This window comes from Somniosus microcephalus, chromosome 7 (assembly GCF_052327205.1).
Source record: "Somniosus microcephalus isolate GS21.2 chromosome 7, FLI_Smic_1.0, whole genome shotgun sequence".
NCBI lineage: Eukaryota > Metazoa > Chordata > Chondrichthyes > Squaliformes > Somniosidae > Somniosus > Somniosus microcephalus.
In genome coordinates, this window is record NC_140993.1 from 66,944,230 (window position 1) to 66,963,257 (window position 19,028).

General features: G+C 44.4%; 1 protein-coding gene across 1 annotated transcript in view; it reads right to left on the reverse strand.

Moving 5' to 3' along the window:
• Positions 1-300: 300 nt before the first annotated feature.
• wnt9a (wingless-type MMTV integration site family, member 9A) overlaps positions 301-19,028 on the reverse strand; it is a 75,989-nt gene continuing 57,261 nt past the window's right edge. The window contains exon 4 of the mRNA XM_085992100.1: positions 301-1,968. Coding sequence (XP_085848226.1) covers positions 1,486-1,968 — 483 coding nt within the window. The 3' untranslated portion in view covers positions 301-1,485. The remainder of the gene's footprint in view (positions 1,969-19,028) is intronic.

The window sequence follows — 19,028 nt, forward strand, 5'->3', positions numbered from 1 at the left end:
TGGAGTGCAGTACCCTGGGAACCGGTCACCCATCATCCCATCACCTTACTATTATTCACATAAAGCCGCAAAAGCATCAGGCTGCGAGGCTATTCGATCATGGGGGGGGGTGGGTGGGGGCGTGAGTGGCATCACAGCTTAAACCCAAACTTGCCCTCACCTGATTTCCACACTCGTGCACTTCCAGCAGGTGTCACAGTGTAGTAATTAGGAAAGAGGGGCACTAGCCGATTGCCCTCTCTCTAACCCTGGAGCACCGCTCCCCTTTGCTCAGCTCAGTACTGGGAATCGAGCCTGCGGCCTTCCTAGTCAGTATGCCTGAGCTACTCAAAGGGCAAGTCTGTTCAGCCACTCATTTGTGTCTCTGTTCTCACCACGTTTCTCTCCTCATATCCTTGAGGCACTGGCTCTTGCTGGGGCATCAGTCCCAGGTGGCTGGCCCTCTCCGGTACCTCATACCAGTGATCACTTTTCATGTCTGAGCCTACATAATGTATAGGCAGTGCATTTATGGGAGTTGTCCCAGTTAAGCCCAGGCCTACCCTCACATGCACTTCTAGCAGGGGTTACTGGATAGCAATCAGAAATGGGCACAAGGGTCTTTTTCCCTTTCCCTAGTCCTGGACCACTAAGGCCAATTGCACGACCTCAATCTCCAACCCAGTGGAGGTCAGCTAATTCAGTACAAGCAGAGAATCAAACCTGAGTCTTCTCTGGTCTGTATGGCTTACCACTATACCAAAGAGTACATTTACTCCCTACCATTCTACCATTCTATGAAGACATGAGGGGAGCAGCTTGCATAAAGCAGGTGTTAGTCAATGATGCTGTGAGCATGGTCTGAATTCCCACCAAATATGTTCAATCTTTGGGTTGTGGCTACCTTGCTGGTAACCCTTCATCCAATCAGCTTTGGACCACTTGTTGCACAATTGCCTTTCAAACTGCTTCTTCACTCTTCAGCCCAAATGGAACTTTGTAATTCTTCCACCTCGATCTGTTCTGTCCATGTCCTGTGAAACTTCAGTAATTAACTATTTCAGCACTGAGTGTCACGCAATGGACCTTGAAATTAAAGGCCTGAACAGGCCCAGTTGTAATCCATTAAAATTGAATTTCTCAAATTTTTAACCAGCTCATCAGTGGAAGACCTACTGAAACCCTTGTTGGCATGTTCAGTTGCTGTTGACCTGCGATATCCTTAAGAAGATCCATCGTTTCCAGGGTAAGTGGTTTGTTCAGAAGCAGGCATTGCACCATCCAATATCTATCTACCTTCTCTGTGTCGTTTGACTTCAGACTTTAGCTCTTTGAATCCAAGAGATCTGTGATGCAGTTTATACGTTTTTGATGTACATTGAAGTCAGAATTCTCTCCATGTATTTTTTTGGGACTGTTGGGATTTGTTGCAGTGTTTCCTCAGGCAGATCCTTCCTGCTCCTCACTAGGGTTCTCCAGAGCCTTTTCCACTGGAAAGTGGAATATTTAGTCTTTGCAGGTGTAAATCTCTTCTCTTTGAGTACATTGCTTACACTCCACATAACAGCACCAGCGCACTTGGCACTGACAGGGTCGCGTCACTACCCGGCTCTGAGTATTGTGCCCTCGACCACAGCAGATGCTCTCGCAGTTCTTGTCCTTATAGCACTTCCGCGTTGCAGTGCCCGGCGAGTACTTGCTCGGCCGACAGAAGCTGGGCGAGTCATCAATATAGACCAAGTCAGTAGTCCTTGGGATCTGGTTTTGCTGGTGGTGAGTAGCTGTAATGGCCTTTTTGGGCGGTGTAATCTCCCCTTCGCCCGTTGCTTCATTGGTCGTGCTGCCGACCTTGAGCGAGGTCTCGTACTTCAGTTTGAGTAACTTGCCGATCTCATGGAAAGGGGACAGCTGCCTCCAGCAAGTCCGAACGGTGCAAGAGCCAGAAACACCATGGCATTTGCAGGTGGTCTCCACACCGGATTTGATAACCTGTAGACGAGACAGGCACACAGACATCAGTCAACATAGAAAACTATTTGGGGCGACTCAACAGTAAGGACCGCCTGGAGAAGAAGCCTTTCCACCATCTACAAGGCACAAGCCAGGAGTGTGATGGAATACTCGCCCCTTGCCTGGAATAGTGCAGCTCCAACAACACTCAAGAAGCTCGACACCATCCAGGACAAAGTAGCCCACTTGATTGGCACCCCATCCACCACCTTAAACATTCACTCCCTGCACCACCAGCGCACCGTGGTTGTAGCGTGTACCATCTACAAGATGCACTGCAGCAACTCGCCAAGGCTTCTTCGGCAGCACCTCCCAAACCCACGACCTAGAAGGACAAGGGCAGCAGGCGCATGGGAATACCATGACCTGCAAGTTCCCCTCCAAGTTGCACACCATCCTGACTTGGAAGTATATCGCTGTTCCTTCATCGTCGCTGGGTCAAAATCCTGGAACTCCCTCCCTAACAGCACTGTGGGAGCACTTTCACCACACGGACTGCAGCGGTTCAAGAAAGTGGCTCACCACTACCTTCTCAAGGGCAATTAGGGATGGGCAATAAATGCTGGCCTTGCCAGTGACGCCCACATCCCTGGAACGAAAATTAAACAAACTTAGAATCATAGAATCATACACCATTTGGCTCATTGTAATTGAGCCGGCTCTTTAAAGGAGCTATCCAATTGGTCCCACTCTTTCTGCTCTTTCCCCATAGCCTGGGAAAATTTTCATTTTCAAGTATATATCCAATTCACTTTTGAAAGTTACTATTGAATCTGCTTCCACCACCCTCTCAGACAGTGCATTCCAGCTCATAACAACTCGCTACATAAAGAAATTTCTCCTAATCTCCCACTTGGTCCTTTTGCCAATTACATTAAACCTGTGTCCTCTGCGACCCTCCTGCCAGTTTCTCCCTATCTACTCTATCAAGGCCCTTCATAATTTTGAACATCTCCATTAAATCTCCCCTTAAACTTCTCTGCTCTAAGGAGAACAATCCCAGCTTCTCCAGTCTCTCCACATAACTGAAACCTCTCATCCCTGGTAGCATTCTAGTAAAAATCCTCTGCACCCTCTCCAAGGCCTTGACATCCTTCCAAAAGTGTGATGCCCAGCATTGGACACAATACTCCATCTGAGGCCTAACCAGTGATTTATAAAGGTTCATCTAAAAGGCCTATTTCATTTTAACACCCCTATGGCAGTAATTTCTGCGGATATTCTCCCCATCGTCTACCGTTACTTCCGCGGACAAATGGCGGAAACCAATGGAGAAACAGTGTAAATGGCCAGTTACTACAATTTATCCGGGATTTCCACTAATTTTCGGGAAGATTCTACCTCATCATTTCGTGCTCAGTGGTGAGCGATTTTAGCATCGGGGAATGAAACTTTGTCGGCCTCAAGTGTTTCCTAGGTCAGGTATAGGACGATTAGAGGAAGAGTAAAACTCCCTCTACTCTGCCCCAACAAGAAAGAGTTGCATTTATATAGTACCTTTCGCGACCTCAGAATGTCCCAAAGCACTTCACATCCAATTCAGTACTTTTTGAAATGTAGTCACTGTTATGATGTAGGAAAGGCAGCAGCCAATTTACACACAGCAATGTCCCACAAACAGCAGTGAGATAAATGACAGCTATTCGGTGATGGTGGTTGAGAGATTAATGTTGGTCAAGACACCAGCAGAACTCCCTGCTCTTATGACTAGTGCTACATGACCTCTTATGTCCACATGAGAGTCTTGTCTGCCCACTGCCTACAAGGGTCTATGCGAAATGAGTTTTGGTTCTTTATCCTGTCATTCCAGACTGGAATCCAGGTCGCAGTTATGGAAAACCAATGTCAAACCCACTACATAACCCACTCATTTTGACCAATAGCAAGACACAGATTCTAGGATCTTCCTGCTTCGGGCTTCAGGAAACATGACAAGGCCATTTGGTCCAAAGAGGCCAACCTTCTTGCACTGATCTCAGTCCCACAATTCCACCTTCTCACCGCATACCTCAAGCCCTTCTCTCTCCAGTAGCACATCTAAGTGTCACTCTATTGTCCTCTTCAGTAGCTTATCCCGGTAATTTATTCCACAATATGGGAAAAGCTCTACCTGACTTCTGATATTACTCCAAAAGTCTTCATTTTTAATTTGGGTCCCTTGGGATTTGAACCGTAGTGTCTAGTACAAGTAAATTAATATTTAAGTTTAAAAAAATAAAATGAAACAGGTGGTACCATACATTTCGAACATTTCAGAGTAAATTCTCCTGTGATTTTCTGATATGCGCTCCCGATGGGGAAGGTTCTGTGTCGGGAGCACAGAAATGTAACTTTTACTCTTCAGTCGATAGCAAATAAGTGATGACCTTGAAAAGACATTGTGCAATACTGATGTATGGAAGCGTTTTGGGTTCCTATGGTATTCCTCTGTCCACCAGTGAGTACAGGTATTGTTGGGTGCAGTAACGTAGCGGAAATGGTAACCCAAAGATCATGAGTTCATAATCCCACCAGGGCAAGTTGTGAAATTCAATTTCATTTATATGGTAACTTGTGGGCTGGCACCAGAAATAACCAGAAAAGTTGCCAGATTGTTGTAAAAAAACAACTTGGTTCACTAATGTCCCTTCAGGGAAGGGAACCTGCCCCCTCTACCTGGTCTTTTTATTCATTCTTGGGATATGGGGGTTGCTAGCAAGGCCAGCATTTCTTGCCCATATCTAGTTGCCCTTGAGAAGGTGGTGGTGGGCCTTCATCTTAAACAGCTGCAATCCACAGTGCTGTTAGGTAGGGAGTTCCAGGATTTTGACTCAGTGATGTTGAAGGAACAGCGATATATGTCCAAGTCAGGATGGTGTATGACTTGGAGGAGAACTTGGTGATGGTGTTCCCATGCACCTGCTGCCTTTGTCCTTCTAGGTGGTAGAGGTCGTGAGTTTGGGAGCTGCTGCTGAAGAAGCCTTGGTGAGTTGCTGCAGTGCATCTTGTAGATACTATACACTGCAGACTCATTGCGCCGGTGGTGGAGAGAGTGGATATTTAAGCCTACACGTGACTCCAGTCACCCAGTTTCAAGGTGGTGGCTCACTATCTCCTTTCTCGGGATAAATAGGGAAGGGGCAATAAATGTGGCCTTGCAAGCATCACCCACATCCTGAGAACAGATTAAAAAAATTTGTTGAAGTAAGTGGGGTCGATGCGTCTGTCAGAACTACAAATGGAGAAATTTGACACTAGTGCGTGTGGCTTTTGTGTGCAGAATTGGGCCATTTCAATGCAGAGATATGTTTTATTAAATGTAATCAAATTTGTTTTTGGGAAAGCTAACTATGTGAGCAGAAAATAAAAGCTGGCATTGCTGGCACAAATCGGTATCAATTCCACCTGTAACCCCTTTATAATCTGCATAGGTTTGTGATGCTGAATGGGTTAATGTGGTGTTTGAACATTCAAAGTTTTACTTGCTGTCAAATTTACATTACTTCCCCCTACCCCCATGCTCCCAATGGACTACTCCACTGATGATGTCATGAGTTGACTCTCTGCCATGCTCTGTGCATTATCTGTTAACCCCATGACATCATCCAGTGGAAAAGTCTGTCTGAAAAACAGGGGAATAGCATTTGGCACTATGATTTAAAGTATTGATCTGAGATTTAGAAGACTTCATTAAATAAAGGGTATAATCCCTCTAATTTTGTCAATCGTTTTCTCCTTGGGCCATCAGAAACACAGGAACAGGAGTAAAGCATTCAGCCCTAAGACTGCACACTCTTGTTTTGGATTCCCTCACCAGAGGAAATTGTTTCTCGGTATCTACCCTATTGAATCTCTATCATTTTAAACACCTTGATCAGTTCACCCCTCAACCTTCTAAACTCAAGGGAATACAAGCCATGTTTATCCAATTTGTCAGCATAACTTAACCATTTAAGCTCTGGTATAATTCTGGTGAATTGCTCTGTATTCCCCTGCAAGGCCAATATATCTTTCCTGCAGTTTAGTGTACAAAACTGAATGTAGTACTCCAGATAATGTGTGACCAAGGCTCTGTACAACTGAAACATCACTTCCTTACTTTTGAATTCAAACCCCCTTGAGATAAAGACCAACATTCCCTTTGTCTTTTTAATTACTTTTTGTATCTGTGCATTAGCTTTTAGTGATGTGTGTGCATGGACATCTAAATCCCATTGCTCCTCTACAACTCCTCGTCTTTCACTATTAATAAAATATTCCAATTTGTTTTGCTCAGATCCAAAGTGCATGAGCTCACACTTCCCCACATTGAACTCCATCTGCCAGAGTGTTGCCCGCTCACTTAGTATGTCTATGTTCCTTTGTACCTCCCTGCTCTCATATACAGAACTTACTGTGCCTAATGATTCAATTTGAACTCAGAACGTCCGAGTTGCTAGTCCAGTACCATAATCACAATGGTCCTCTACACTGTCTCATCCAGCACTCCCTGATTAGGTACAGCACAGTTAGTAGTGTAGAGAAAGCTTTAAACTACATCTAAGATCAGGTATACCAGGGGTCAGATGTAACTTCTTGCTCCCATCTTTACAACTTGCTGCGCCTCCCGTGTCAGCTGTGGGTCAGTGGGTAGCACTCTCGCCTCTTGAGTCAGGAGGTTGTGGGTTCAAGTCAAGCAAAAAATCTAGGCTGACACTCCAACGCAGTGCTGAGGGAGTGCTGCACTGCCGGAGATGCTGTCTTTTGGATGAGACGTTAAACCGAGGCCCTGTCTGCTCTCTCAGGTGGACGTAAAAGATCCCATGGCACTATTTTGAAAAAGAGCAGCGGAGTTCTCCCTGGCATCCTGGCCAATATTTTTCCCTCAACCAACATCACTAAAATAAACAGATGATCCACTCATTTATTTCATTGCTGTTTGTGGGAGCTTGCTGTGCGCAAATTGACTGCCGTGTTTCCTACATTATAACAGTGACAACAATTCAAAAGTGCTTCATTGGTTGTAAAGCACTTTGGGACATCCGGAGGTTGTGAAAAGCGCTTTATAAATGCAAGTCTTTCTTTTTGCTAACATGGTGTTGTATATCACATCTCTTCACACATCATGTACAACGAGCCACATAGCAGTACAGTGACCATTGTTACATAGGTCAGGCAAAAATGGCAGATATTTTGCATGCAGCAAAACCCCACAAACAACAGTGGGATGAACAGCCAGTTAACCTGGTTTTGGTGGTTGAAGGAGGAATGATGCTCAGGGCAGCAAGCGTACTCCCTGTTCTTCTTTCAACAGTGTCATAGGATCTTTAACATCCACCTGGTTCACTGGACTGGGTTCACAGAACTTGGTTTAACATCTCATCTAAAGCATCGAGCCTCCAGTATTGCTGTGCTCCCTCAGTACTGTACAGCAATGTCAGCTTAGATTGTGAACTCAAACTCTTAGTACGGGGATTGAATCTATGACCTTCTGGACCCGAGATTAGAATGGTTCCAAATAGGCCAAGATGACACATATGTACCAGCTGTACCAAACCTGCTTCAAGGCCTTTACCAATACCACTGTAAACTAGTCAATAGAAGTTGGCGGAGATGAATGGAACTCCTTTCAGTTGTCACTCCTCCTCTCCCTCTCTGGCTGCACTGGGCCTTCATTTAGCATTGCCTCACTGACAGGTCAGATGGGAATCTGATTGTGCGAGGAGCTGACTGCTGCCAGCGTGCTGTCCCCTGCTACTCCAATGAATGGCACCGTGCTGCTGAAACACTAAGGTTTTAATGAGCGATTGATCAGCCATCAATCAGGGACTGACTTTGACAAGAGCATCAAAGGGAAATAACGCACGGGAACTCATTTGTTTTTTTTTAATTCATTCTGGGGATATGGGCATCGCTGGCAAGGCCAGCATTTATTGGCCAACCCCAGTCGCCTTGACTGAGTGGCTTGCTAGGCCACTTCAGAGGGCAGTTTAGAGTCAACCACATTGGTGTGGGACTGGAGTCACATGTAGGCCAGACTGGGTAAGATCAGCAGGTTTCCTTCCCTAAAGGATATTAATGAACCAGTCGGGCTTTTATGACAACCCGACAGCTTCATGGTCACTATTACTGAGACCAGCTTTTTATTTCCAGATTTAAAAAAAAACTGAATTCAATTCTCAAACTGCCTAGGTGGGATTGTGAATTTACATTCTCTGGATTATTAGTCCAGGCCTCTGGATTACTAGCCCAGTAACGTAACTGCTACACTACCGTATCCTATTTAAAAAAAATATACAAGTACATTATCCTTTAAAGGACGATCGATGCCGCTTGGAGGAGATATTGAGCTTATAATTAGACCAATGTGAACGGCAGGCCACATATTGTCACATATGTTTATCAGCTTCAGAAAAAACCTTGTGAATTCATCACTTTTACGTCATGCATTGAGAAACCAATGCAGAATCCTTTACTAAATTACCCACAGTGTTTCTGTTGAATACTTATATTCCACAACATTCAAAAGTCACAGAAGGTAACTTAGGGTGGGCGGTGCACTTGCGTTTCACCTCTAGGATCTGGGTTCAAACCCAGCCCAGACTGATGGGATAAAAGTCTGCTCAGTCTTCTGGCTATAAGGATCCCATGTGAAATGAGTTGAACAGTCTCAATCTAGTTCCTAGCAGGCATGCGTCCACAGCATAAAACCGTTGCTAATATGGCAGCGATTGGCAGTCTTTCAGAGAGGCCACAGGATGGCATGGGTAGGAAGAGACAAAATATCACAATATGGTGCAGTAGAGGGCGCTCTTCTGAGGTTGATGCTGAGGCACATTGTTAGAGCAGAGAAGATGAAACTTAACTCTGCATCTAGTTGTACTATACCTGACCTGCAGAGCTTAATGCAGACATTGAGTGTATGTGTGTGGCTACTGGTTGAGGACAATATTGCACTGATCAATGAAGCTCCTACAAATGAATAGGCTGTGAACACTTGCTCTCCAGGATCACACATGAAGCATAGGTACTTGGGAGAGGAGATGCAGGATACACAATAGCTATGAAACTATACCGTATGGTTTAGAGAGGAAGGGAGAAAATTGGAGGTGCCAAAAATAAATCAACGGGAAAGGAGAATAAATGACCATTGAGTTAAGCTATCTCTGGGTGTCTGAGGCTGGAGAAGTCATAGCCTGAACTTTGAAAGCATTTACACCTCAGACTTAAGTCCCGAATTAGAAATGACTTTCAGTTGCATTGGGATTAGTGCTTCTTTGCAGCTGTCTTTTTCTCAGGGAAAGAGCAGAGTGAGAGAGTGTACTTGGGAGGAGAAAAGGAATTCGTTTTTTTATAAACGACTCATTGAGAGCTGGAGCTCAACCTTGGCACAAAAAACTGAAGAGGTTCCCCTTAATTACCTCATCCTCACTCCAGACAAGCCCCTCTTTCACAATGAGTTAGAGCTCATTGAAAGTACTTATAGGCATTCAAACCAGAGCATCTGTGCTGCATACTATTGGTTTATGCCTTTCCTTGTGCACTTAAGACTAAATAAGTGTGAGGAGAAAACAAAACAGAGCGAGGACAAAAGAAATCACTCAGATTGATAAGAAATACAGAGACAGAGCGAAATACAGAGATGGAGAAAGAGATAGAGATGGAGAGGAATGGAGAAATAGGGAGACAGAAAGAACTGCAGAAAGATGGAAAGAGGGATGGAGAAATACAGAAATGGAGGGAAAGAGAAAGGTAGAGAGAAACAGATGGAGAAACAGAGAGGTAGAGAGAGATACAGCAATGAAAAGAAACAGATGAAGAACTGGAGACAAAGGAAAGATGAAGAGAGTATATTTAGAGATAGAGAGAATATAGACACAGAGGATACAGAAAGGAGAGGCATACAAAGAGAAAGAGAGAAACCGAAAGAGGCATGCAGTTAGAATGAGGAAGAGAGACATATAGAACAAGAAAAGCAAGGGAATGGATAAACTGAAAAATTAAGGGGAAGAAAAAAAAAATCAGAAAAAGTGGAGTAAGAAATTGGAAGCGAGGCAGCAGAGAGAATTCCAGCTGGCCGTTCCAATATTGAATTTCACTTCCTGATTATATACACCTGCCCAGTTTGTTTGAAAAATGATCATTTTCTCTTAAAGCAGTGAGTAGAGGAGACTGGCAGAACCCAGCTCGGCCAGTCTGCGAGGATAGATGGGCCCTGTGAGCTGGCTCGTCATTTTCTGAGGTGATGGAAAATTGAGATACCTGAGGTGGGATTCGAAAAAATGGGACTGTTCCAAGCTTTCATCGCCTTAGACTGGGTCAGACACTTGCCTCTAAGTCAGACGGTCAAGGGTTCAAGTCCCACTCCAGAGTTTTGAGCACATAATTCAGGCGGACACCTCAGTGCAGCACTGTCTAAGGTGCCGTCTTTCAGATGAGACGTTAAACTGGGGTCCCGTCTGCTCTCTCAGGTGGACGTAAAAGATCCCATGGTACTATTTCAAAGAGCAGGGGATTTCTCCCCAGTATCCTCGCCAATATTTATCCCTCGACCATCATCACTTAAAAAACAGATTATCTGGACATATTTCTCATTGATGTTTATAGGACTTTGCTGTGCGCAGATTGGCTTCCACATTTCCTACATTACAACTGTGACTACACTTCAAAGTACTTCATTGGCTGTAAACCGCTTTGGGATGTTCTGAGGTCATAAAAGGCGCTATATGAATGCAAGACTTTCTTTCTCTGGAATTTGGGTTTGTATCTAAGAGAAAAGAAATAACTTGCATTTATATAGCGCCTTTCATAACCTTTGGGATATCCTAAGTGCTTTACAGTCAATGAAGTACATTTGAGGTGTAGTCACTGTTGTAATGTAGGAAATGCGGCAGCGCACAGCAAGGTCCCAAAAACAGCAATGAGATCATGTCCAGATAATCTGTTTTCGTGATGATGGTTGAAGGATAAATACTGATCAGGACACCAGGAGAACTTTCCTGTTCTTCTTTGAATAGGGCCATGGGATCTATTAGGTCCACCTGTGAGGGCAGATGTGGCCTTGTAGATGTCAATGGAAATGAAAATCGGAAGCGATCTATAACAGGTGACTGAATCAATATAGCCTGCTTTATATCCTCTGTTATAAATCTCATCATCATAAAGAAACTACTCATGAAATAACACTGGACGGCCAGCTGGTGGTGCCGTCCAAGGAGTATAAATACTGGGGCGTGGGCCCAGCTTGCCCAGGGACATTTTGTAAGACAGGAACTAGTGAAGTACAACTAGACCTCCATGTTCTGAAACAAGTTGATTAAAGCCTTGCTTTATACTCAAACCAAGTGCATAGTGAGTTTTATTACGTCATCCTCCATCTCCCTGCACTAGTAACTCTTCATATTGAAGAGAACTAATTACAAATCAACGTAAAAGAAAAAAATAATGAAAATTAGGAATAAATGAATGAAAATATATTAAATTCCCCCATTGTTACAAGTCCTAGCAACAATACAAGGTACCCCTTGCTATGAAGTACATTTGAGGTGTAGTCACTGTTGTAATGTAGGAAACGCGACAGCGCAAAGCAAGGTTCCAAAAACAGCAATGAGATAATGACCAGATAATCGGTTTTAGTGATGAATGTTGAAGGATAAATATTGGCCAGGACACCAGGAGAACTCCCCTTGTTGCAAGTCAGGCTCATTCACTAATAAGAGATACCAAGTACAGTACCATGTACTGTAGCCTCTGCAACACATGCCCCTTCCCTGGCACTCTCTGATATCACACCTCCTTTTCCTTTCTTTTACAAAGATTTATGCTTTAGTAGTGTTAGTGGTGGGCAATGAAACTCTTCCCATTTCAGTCAGTATCAAGCACTCCCAGGTCGGCGCATATCACGACCACATGCAGAGCAAAGCTTGCTCTACTATGCTCCAAGAACATACATCAGCCCCAACCTCAGAAGAGAGCCCCCTACTGCACCATTTCTCACACCCATCATCTCGCTCTCGCTCTCTCTCAGCGAGATTAGCGCTGCGTTAAAGATGGGTTTGGGCAGATTCACTCTGGTTCCAAGTGCAAAATAGGCCAGGGAACCTGACACTGAGCTGGTTTCCTGACAGTGCTTTGCAATATGATGCAGGTATGCTAACACAGGAGATCTTTCTTTTAATGTAATCTCAGAAGGGTGTATCACTGATAAGGCCAGCATGCACTGCCCATTCCTTTGTTGCCCTGAGAAAGTGGTGGTGGGCCTTCTTCTTGAACCACTGCAGTCCCTGTGGTGAAGGTCTTGTTATTCCTTCCCAAATGTGCATTAGTGAGCCAGTTGGGTTTTTAACCACAATCCAACAGCTTCATGGTCACTGTTTCTGATACCAGATTTTTTGAAACTCCATTTGTTTTTAAACTGAATTCAAATTCTCAAACTGCCATGGTGAGAGTTGAATTTTGTTCTCTAGATTATTAATCCTGACCGCTGGATTACTAGTCCAGTAACATAACCACTACACTACCCCAACCCTTAGTAGCTCCAGCAGAACAAGAACATGGGTCACTCCTGTCCCCAGAACCAGCTCATTTATATTTCTAAGTGCAGCTAACCGCAGAAGAATAGTGTGTTTACTTTGAGAGGTACAGTAAGTGCCGTTAACAACAGAAGGTGTGAAAAGTGCTCACGCGCAGTCGGGGTTGTGATGTTTAGCTTCTAAGATAGAGCTGTGCGTTTAACCTGTTGCTTTTTGCCCCAGCAATTTACAGGACAAATGTAAAAAAAACACACTTGGTATGGAGTGCCGCCCACTGGGAGTATATATTGGGAATTTGGGTCCGGAGGTCAGTAGGTCCTGCAGAATTTTCTGTCTATTCCTTCTAATGGCAAAACTCCGTAACAGGAGTATGAATTTGTAAAATTTACCATTTGGTGTCAAATAGCGTCAGCTCTGGGCAGTTTTGTAATGTGGACCCAGGTCTATTTAATAACTGAGTTCAAGCTGCCCTAACCAATTTTTCCACATAGGACACTTACAGGGTGAGAACGGATGACTTTCATCCCCTCCTTTCTGGGCTGGATTTCAACACAGCTCCCAGAGATGATAGGCCAGTGTTCCAACCAGCCACACTGCCTAGGCTGAAGTTAACAAGACATTTTTTTTTTAATGTTAACGTTCTGAAACCAAATATTCAGATGTAGCTCAGTGACTCAACAGTGGAATAAGTAAAACTTAAGAACTAGCCAGCTATATGGATGTAACACTCAATCGCAGCCCAAGGTGTGTTCAAGACAGGTTTTGAGAGAGGTTAGTGGCACCATCAGTGTCAGCATGGGAAATATTAAGGCATTCCCTGAGCTTGTAACAAGGCTAATTGAACTCAATGCAAAGTTGAACTGATTATTTAATGCAAAAGCAAATATTTCTCACACTGGTGTCGGGTTTATTTCTCTAACAACATTCTTCGAGAGAGAGTCTGGATAGCTCAGGCAGCAGGCTATTCGACTGTAGGAGGTATTACAGCTGAGCCAGATTCTGACCTCACCTGCGTGCACTTTTCAGGAGGAGTTACTGGATAGAGAATGGGAATGGTCAACCTGGAAAATTGTTCTGCTGCCCAATGGCTCTGAGGCCAACTATAGTTCTTCATCTACTGAGATTAGCTAACTCACCATAGGCTGAGGCTCGAACCCGAGACATTCCTGGTCAATGTGGCCGAGTACCAACTGAGCCATCAGAAGAACTGGGAAATAATAGGGGTCAAACTGGAAATGGGTGAGGATGCACAACTGGGAGGTTTAATCACATGATCTCCCACCTCAATTAGTCACCCGGCCCGTCAATTCATGCAGCAAGTGGTCATTAATGGAGAGGACAATACCCACCATCTTCTGCCCTAGCCAAAGTTTATCCCTCAACTATCACTAAAACAGATTACCTGCTCATTTATTTCACTGCTGTTTCTGGGAGCTTGCTGTGTGTAAATTGGCTGCCGCGTTTCCTACATTGCAACAGTGACTATACTTCAAAAAAAAAAGGACTTTTTTTTAGTTGTGGAGCATTTTGGAGCATCCGGACATCATGAAAGGCTCTGTATAAATACAAGTTCTTTCTTTTTTTTGTGTGTAATTTTGAAGGGAATAAAATGAGCACACAAAGGGTTATTTGAGCTGGGTGGATGCAACGAATGGATGACACCACAATTTATTAGGCTGTTTACCAAGTCTTGAGCGAGATTGCATAGGTCTGGATGATGGGTGTATACAATGGCGATTTGCATGTTGGCATGTTTAGATCGTGACTTTACTACGAGTAACACAGGTCTGGAATGTTTTCCTCTTAACAGATGTTGAACGTCTGAATAATTAATGGTCTCAAGCCCAAATGCAGCATGTGGAATTCTGCTTCAAACTGTTCAGTGCCGGCTTTCCTTCCCTGGATTATACAGTGAATTAAACCACTGGGTGAACTGGATGGTGTAGTTTGTCAGGACGAGCATCAATACAACAGATAAAGGTCTCCTCTTTGTCTCTTTCTGAAATAAATAACTTGCACTTATAAAGCACCTTTCACAACCTCAGGACGTCCCAAAGCACTTCACAGCCCATGAAGTAACTTTGAAGTGCAGCCCCTGCTGTAATGTAAGGAAAGGCAGCAACCGCAGCAAGGTCCCACAAATGGCAATGAGATGAATGACTAGATAATGTTTTAGTGATGTTGGTTGAAAGAAAAAAAGAATGTGCTTTTATATAGTACCTTTCACGACCGAAGGACATCCCATAGCACTTTGCAGCACCGACCTTGAGGGATAGAACTTGGCCAAGACAACAGGAGAACATCCATGCTCTTCAAATAATGCAACGGGGACTTTTACACCCATCTAAACAGGCAGGCAAGGCCTCTTCCATTTAACATGTTGGTTAACAACAGCACCTCCAACAGTGCAGCACTCCTTCAGCAGTCCACTGAAGTGCCAGCTGAGATTATGGTCACAAGCTACTGGAGTGGGGCTTGAAGCCATGACTTTGAGTCACTAATGAGAGTGCTTCCAGTGAGCCAAACTGACACTCAGAACAAAGGTGCTCACTAAAGCCAAGCAACGGGTCAAACGGCCCAATGCAGTGGCCCTACTCTGCCAATGGGATTAGATGACACAAATGAGTTCCAGAGGGTTGTGTAGTATTAGTAACAAACATGTTAATGAAATGTCTCTGTCCATTATTTTAAAAGGAGGTCATTCAAAAGAGAGAGACTGACGCCTTGATTTGAATAGTGGACAAAGGGATCTCATGGAGAGGCATTGAATGCATTTATTAATATCATCCGTCACTATTTCAAGGCAAAGGATACCTTGCTGCATTTAAGAACAGCATCTACCAATGCACTGACTGCGCAGGTGAGGACACTATTCCTAAATGCCAAACGAGACTTACTTGAAGTGAAAGAATGGTGGGCCATCTGACGACTCCAAATGTGATATTGACCAATACAGCAACAACAACAACAACTTGAATATATATCGCACCTTTAATGTAGTAAACCGTCCCAAGGGGCTTCACAGGAACATTATCAGACAAAAATTGACACCAAGCCAAAGAAGGAAACACTTGGTGAAAGAGTTAGGTTTAAGAGGAGAAAAAGGTGAAATGGAGAAGAGGTTTGGGGAAGGAACTCCAGAGCTTAGGGCCTCGATGGCTGAAGGCATGGCAGCCAATGATGGGATAAAGGAAGTGGGGGATGAACAAGAGGCCAGAACTGGAGGAACATAGAGTTCTTAGAGGGTTTCGGGCTAGAGGAGGTTACAGAGACCATGGAGGGATTTGAACACAAGTATGAACATTTTAGAATGGAGGTGTTGGTGGGCCGGGAGGCAATTTAGATCGGCAAGCACAGGGGTGATGGGTGATCGGGACTTGGTGCGAGTTAGGATATGGCCAGCCGCGGTTTGTATGTGCTCAGGTTTATGGAGTGTGGAAGATGGGAGGCCAGACTAGAATAGTCGAGTCTGGAGGTAACAAAAGCATGGAGGAGGGTATAAGCCAAGAAGATGACAGGTTCAATTCCCAGCCTATGCTAATTTGACTGAGGAGCAGCAGGCAGACTTCTATAAATGGCCACAGTATCCCAGGCTAGAGAAGGGGGGGAAAAAATCAGCCTGGCTTCCAGTTTCTGATTACTATCCAGCATCCCCTGCTAGTAGGTGTGGACATCTAATGAGGGCAGGGTTGGGTTGGCTGTGATGCCTTCCATTAGCAAATAGCCTATTGACCCTCACTGTCTGGGCTCCCACATGAAGAAAGGCTACTGAATGAGCTAATGGTGACAGCATGAGCCAGTGCCTTAGGAGAGGAAGGAAGAAAACTGGCTTGGCTGACATACAGTAAGGTGGGACACGGGCCTATGTCCAAAATTCCCAGAACACAGGTCCGTGAAATACCCCACACTGAGTTGCTGAATGCAAGCACGTCACTGATGGGAAGGGGAGGGGTGCGAAATACTTCTTTTAATGAAAAACAGGAAAATGTCTGATTGTTAACAATCACGTTTAAAAGCATTGAAATTCCACCAGTTAGTTAGCAGATCTTTAATGATGAAGAAAAATGGGTATTATTTCATTGAAAGATGAATTTCATTCCCTAACTGTTCTCCAAACAGGAGAGAGTAGATGTACCCTTGGCATGCATCCGCACCACAGGCTTAGTGGATGCAACTCCTTTCCTACCAGCCCTGCATCCAAACCTCTGGCCTCCAACACTATCCAGGTTATGAAGACCTTCCAGTAGCTCCTATGCATGTCTGGCAGAGGCCTGGGATTTGTTTGCTTGCACAGCCTCTCAGTTGAAGTATGAGGGGTAACTCGGTGATCCTGAACTCCCACTGTGGCCCTGTTCCTCTAGCCTGGGCCTGCTGGGAGCTCTGGGTCGTGGAATCACCCTCATGTCCCGTCCAACATCTATCCCTCAAGAACACCACAAAAACAGATGATCTGGTCATTTCTCTCATTGCTGTTTGAGACCTTGCTGTGTGCAAATTGGCTGCTGCGTTTCCAACACATTACAACAGTGACTACACTTCAAAAGTATTTCATTGGCTGTGAAGAGTTTTGGGTCGTCCTGAGGACTTGAAAAGGTGCTATATAAATGCAAGTTCTTTCTTTCTACGGAGCCTGACATGGCAAACTTTAAAAGAGGCAGAGGGGAATATGTGTTCATTAAGGGGGGGGCTGCCAGTCTGAGGGAAATGAAACCCTTGTTCAGTTGTGGATCCAGTATTAGCATCGCACACTCCTAGGTTGATTAAACAGCAGGCAGATGTAAATCTCCTAGCTTGTACCAAAAAATACATCTCAACCCCAACCTTACCTGCCCAGAATGGCAATCTCCTGTCCCAAACCAGCCATCCTTGCAGCCCAAGTCAGATTGCCAATTTGTTTCCACCCTACAGGTAGTTTTGTCCTAGGGTCCTCTACTGACTGGAAACAGAATTGCGATGTGACCCACATTAGACTGGGCTGCATTAAGATCCAGGCCCCAGAGATGGAAGGGTTTGTAACCTATCGCATGATGGAACAGTGGACTACATTTTCATTTCCTCCACTCCTGCTGGAGAGCTTTACGTACTGGGAGCGCATGTTAGTAATTTGGGGATATGTGTCTGAGTTCCCAATGTACACTCAAAGCTCTACACCAGCAGTGCAGAAACTAAAATTTACCCCATTGTCCTTTCAGATCTAGGTCCTGGGGTCAAATCCAACCCAAACACAGAATACAAACAAAGGAATGTACAGGTCTGGAAGAAACCATTGCTGACGCATCCCAAAAGATCAAAAACTACTCTGTCTCCAAAATTGCTCAAATCATTGGATTCATATCTGTGTATTAATAGAAATGCTCGATTTTTTTTTCAGACAAGGTGGGGAAAAAGTTTAGTATTCCTTAAAGCAAGGTGGCGTGGGAGGAAAATCTACGATGGAATAGGTTATACTCGGACCCAGGTTCAGTGAGGTGAACAGCCTTTGCTCAATCCGGACTTTATGGGGTAGATTTTCAACTTGGCATAAAACTGGCGTTGTGGATCAAGCACCAGTTACAGAATGGGCGGACGATCTAGAACGTCAGCTTTATGCCCAGACAACAAGTTGAAACCTACTCCCCTATTTTTCACGCTAAATATCTATCCAGTTCCCTCTTGAATTTATCAATTCATAATTTGAGAGTTAAACCGAAGCTGATTAAAAATTACTCCAGGAAAAATCTATACACAAAGACAAAATTTGGATTTATCATCATACCTCAAAAAGCTTCACAACCAAGAAGATGCAGTTACTAGGCTGGAAAATTCCTCTGAGCGGATAGCGCTCCACCATTTATAATTCTGCTGCACTTCCAGCGCAGGTACAGCAGCAGAACGGCAGCAGCTCCAAGGAAATTCCCAGCCTACATAGGTAAAGGAAGCAGACAATTTTCACACAGCAAGGTCCCGTAGACAGAAGACAAGGAGTAACTCGCTGGGCTGTTTTTGGCCAGTGTACCAAGCAATCTTCTTACTCAGCTTTCAGTCTACCATTGGATCTTTTATAACCACCTCAGCAGTGCGGGCAGACAAGGGGGTGGATTTTAACAGGAGCAGGTTTCTGGTGGGAAATTTGCATAAATTCACAAGATCTTGCAGGTTAAAATCAGAGATGGTGGGAAAAAGTTGAATTCCAAGCAGGTAGGGTATAAAATCAACCCCGTTCCCCACCCAAGGACACTGGCGTACACACATCCTAAAGACGGCACCTCTGACAATGCTGCACTCCTTCACTACTGCACTGAGGTGGAGGCTTAGATTATGTGCTGAAGTCCTGAAGTGGGACTTGAACCCACTAAGATATTTGGGAATCATTAGGATCAGAAAGGTAGAACTGCCACGGCTAACTAAATGGTGAAACAGGCTCGAAGGGCCGACTCCTGTTCCTAATGACACTACCCGTCCCGCCCTCGCCATCTCCCTTCCTGTGGTCCACGGTTAAGATTTCTGGAATATATTACCATTTATCAGTACATAATTGAATAAAAACAATTACATGTCTCGAGTTTTATT